General features: G+C 55.4%; 1 protein-coding gene across 1 annotated transcript; it reads left to right on the top strand.

Moving 5' to 3' along the window:
• Positions 1 to 834: 834 nt before the first annotated feature.
• On the top strand, positions 835 to 1,710 carry NGA_0724600 (transcription factor; the record flags this gene model as incomplete). Its single annotated transcript, XM_005852305.2, has 3 exons — positions 835 to 1,028; positions 1,250 to 1,442; positions 1,634 to 1,710. Coding segments are annotated over 3 exons (464 nt in total), but the record flags the coding sequence as incomplete, so codon positions are not given.

Genomic DNA, 1,710 nt, shown 5'->3' with positions numbered 1-1,710 from the left:
GGGAGGAAGGGAGGAGGAGAAGGAGGAGGAGGAGGAGGAGGAAGGGAGGAGGAGGAGGAGGAGGAAGGGAGAAGTTGGAGGAAGAGTTAAAGGAGGAGGAGGAGGAGGAGGAGGAGGAGGAAGGGGAGGAGGAGGAGGAGGAGGAGGGAGGGAAGGAAGGAAAAGAGGAGGAGGAGGAGGAGGCGGACGGCCCCACGTCTTGGAGAGGGCAACACAGAGGTGGTTAGGGGAGCCGAAGGTGATAAAATAAATGAAGGAGGAGGAGGAGGAGGAGGAGGAGGTCGCTGCTGCTGGAGCGATTTATACGTATGGAGGAGAGTGCGTACCCTCTGCCTCTCAAGTCGACGTGACATGAAAAGATACCGCCATGACGACGCTGGGCACCAATACGGTAGGCATGAAGACGAAAGAAGGCGCACAGGTTGTGACAAGGTGGGAGAAGGAGGAGGAGGTAGAGAGTGCGCAATGCCCCTCTGAGGGGATACGGAGGCGCGTGGGGAAGGACGCAGTGATCGGGAGGCACACCGCTTGAGCAGTGTCAGGAGTGGCGAGATCGATGGAGAGCAGCATAGTTTCTGTTTGGTGCAGGAGGGGAGTGCGGGCATGGCGCCTACGGCGGGTAAAGGACAGAACGGCTTGTAAATTACAACGGTAGGGGCGGAAGTGGGAAGGTGCCTGGGGAGGGATAAAAACTCTTCCCAGATGCACGCAAAACAACCAACAAACCTCGCCCGTGACCGTGTGGACGTATCCCACGTTTTTCATTGCAGTCTCTTGCAATTTTCGTGCAGAATGGATGTAATTTCATAGCATTTAATTTTTAATCCCTCGTTCATGCCACCTCCACGCTCGCCGCTCCCTATCTCCGTTCCCCCCCCCTTTGTTTTATCGTTCTGCTTCACAATCGGTCTTCCGCATGCTCGCCACCCACACACAGGGAGGAGGCAAATCAAGGGCACCAAAGCAACGCACTGCATGTTTCGCCACACCTTTCAGTCCGGTTTTCTTTCCATTCTTTATTCCCTCGGGTATTATAGAGGACGGGGGGGGAGGAGGTTAAGCAATTCTCATCACCCGTCGTGCACGTAACGAAGAATGGAAATGAATGAACACGTCCACCTCCTCTCGTGCTTTCCAGTGCGAAGCATGCGGCGTGGTGGAGAATGCCCGTGTTGGTCTCACTCACTAGCCGTCGATTGCCGCGCCCGCATGTCTTTTTTCCTCTTTCCTACCTATTCCTCCACCCTAGGAATAAGCCGCTCCAGCTTTGGGATAAATCACTGCACAACGGGAGCATAAAACGGGTCGGGGACGAAGACGTGTCCTCGGGAGTGTTGGAACTGGTGGGGGAGAATGTGGCGGAGAATTTCATCGCGTGCCCCGCAGATAGCAAAGACCAACTAGGCATCAAGCTCCCGTGGCTGGTACTCGTTGTCAAAAATGTGCGTTTGAAAGAGTGGAGAGTACGAAAATTGGAGCATGTGGGGGAAGTCTGGGTTTTGTCGGGGGGAACTTTGTACTTACGAACCTCTCTGTGGCAACATCCTAATCCCCTTTTCTTCGCCCCCCCCCCCCCCCCTACCTCCTCCCTCCCTCCTCCTCCCTCCTACCCCCCTCCATCCCTCCTCATCAGCTCCACGAGTACTTCACATTCGAGGTGCATGTTCTCGACGACAAAGGAGTCAAACGCCGCCTCCGTGCTTCCAACTT

The sequence above is a fragment of the Nannochloropsis gaditana genome (genome assembly GCF_000240725.1).
Source record: "Nannochloropsis gaditana CCMP526 unplaced genomic scaffold scaffold1476, whole genome shotgun sequence".
Lineage (NCBI taxonomy): Eukaryota > Eustigmatophyceae > Eustigmatales > Monodopsidaceae > Microchloropsis > Microchloropsis gaditana.
This window is presented reverse-complemented; position numbering and strand designations above follow the sequence as displayed.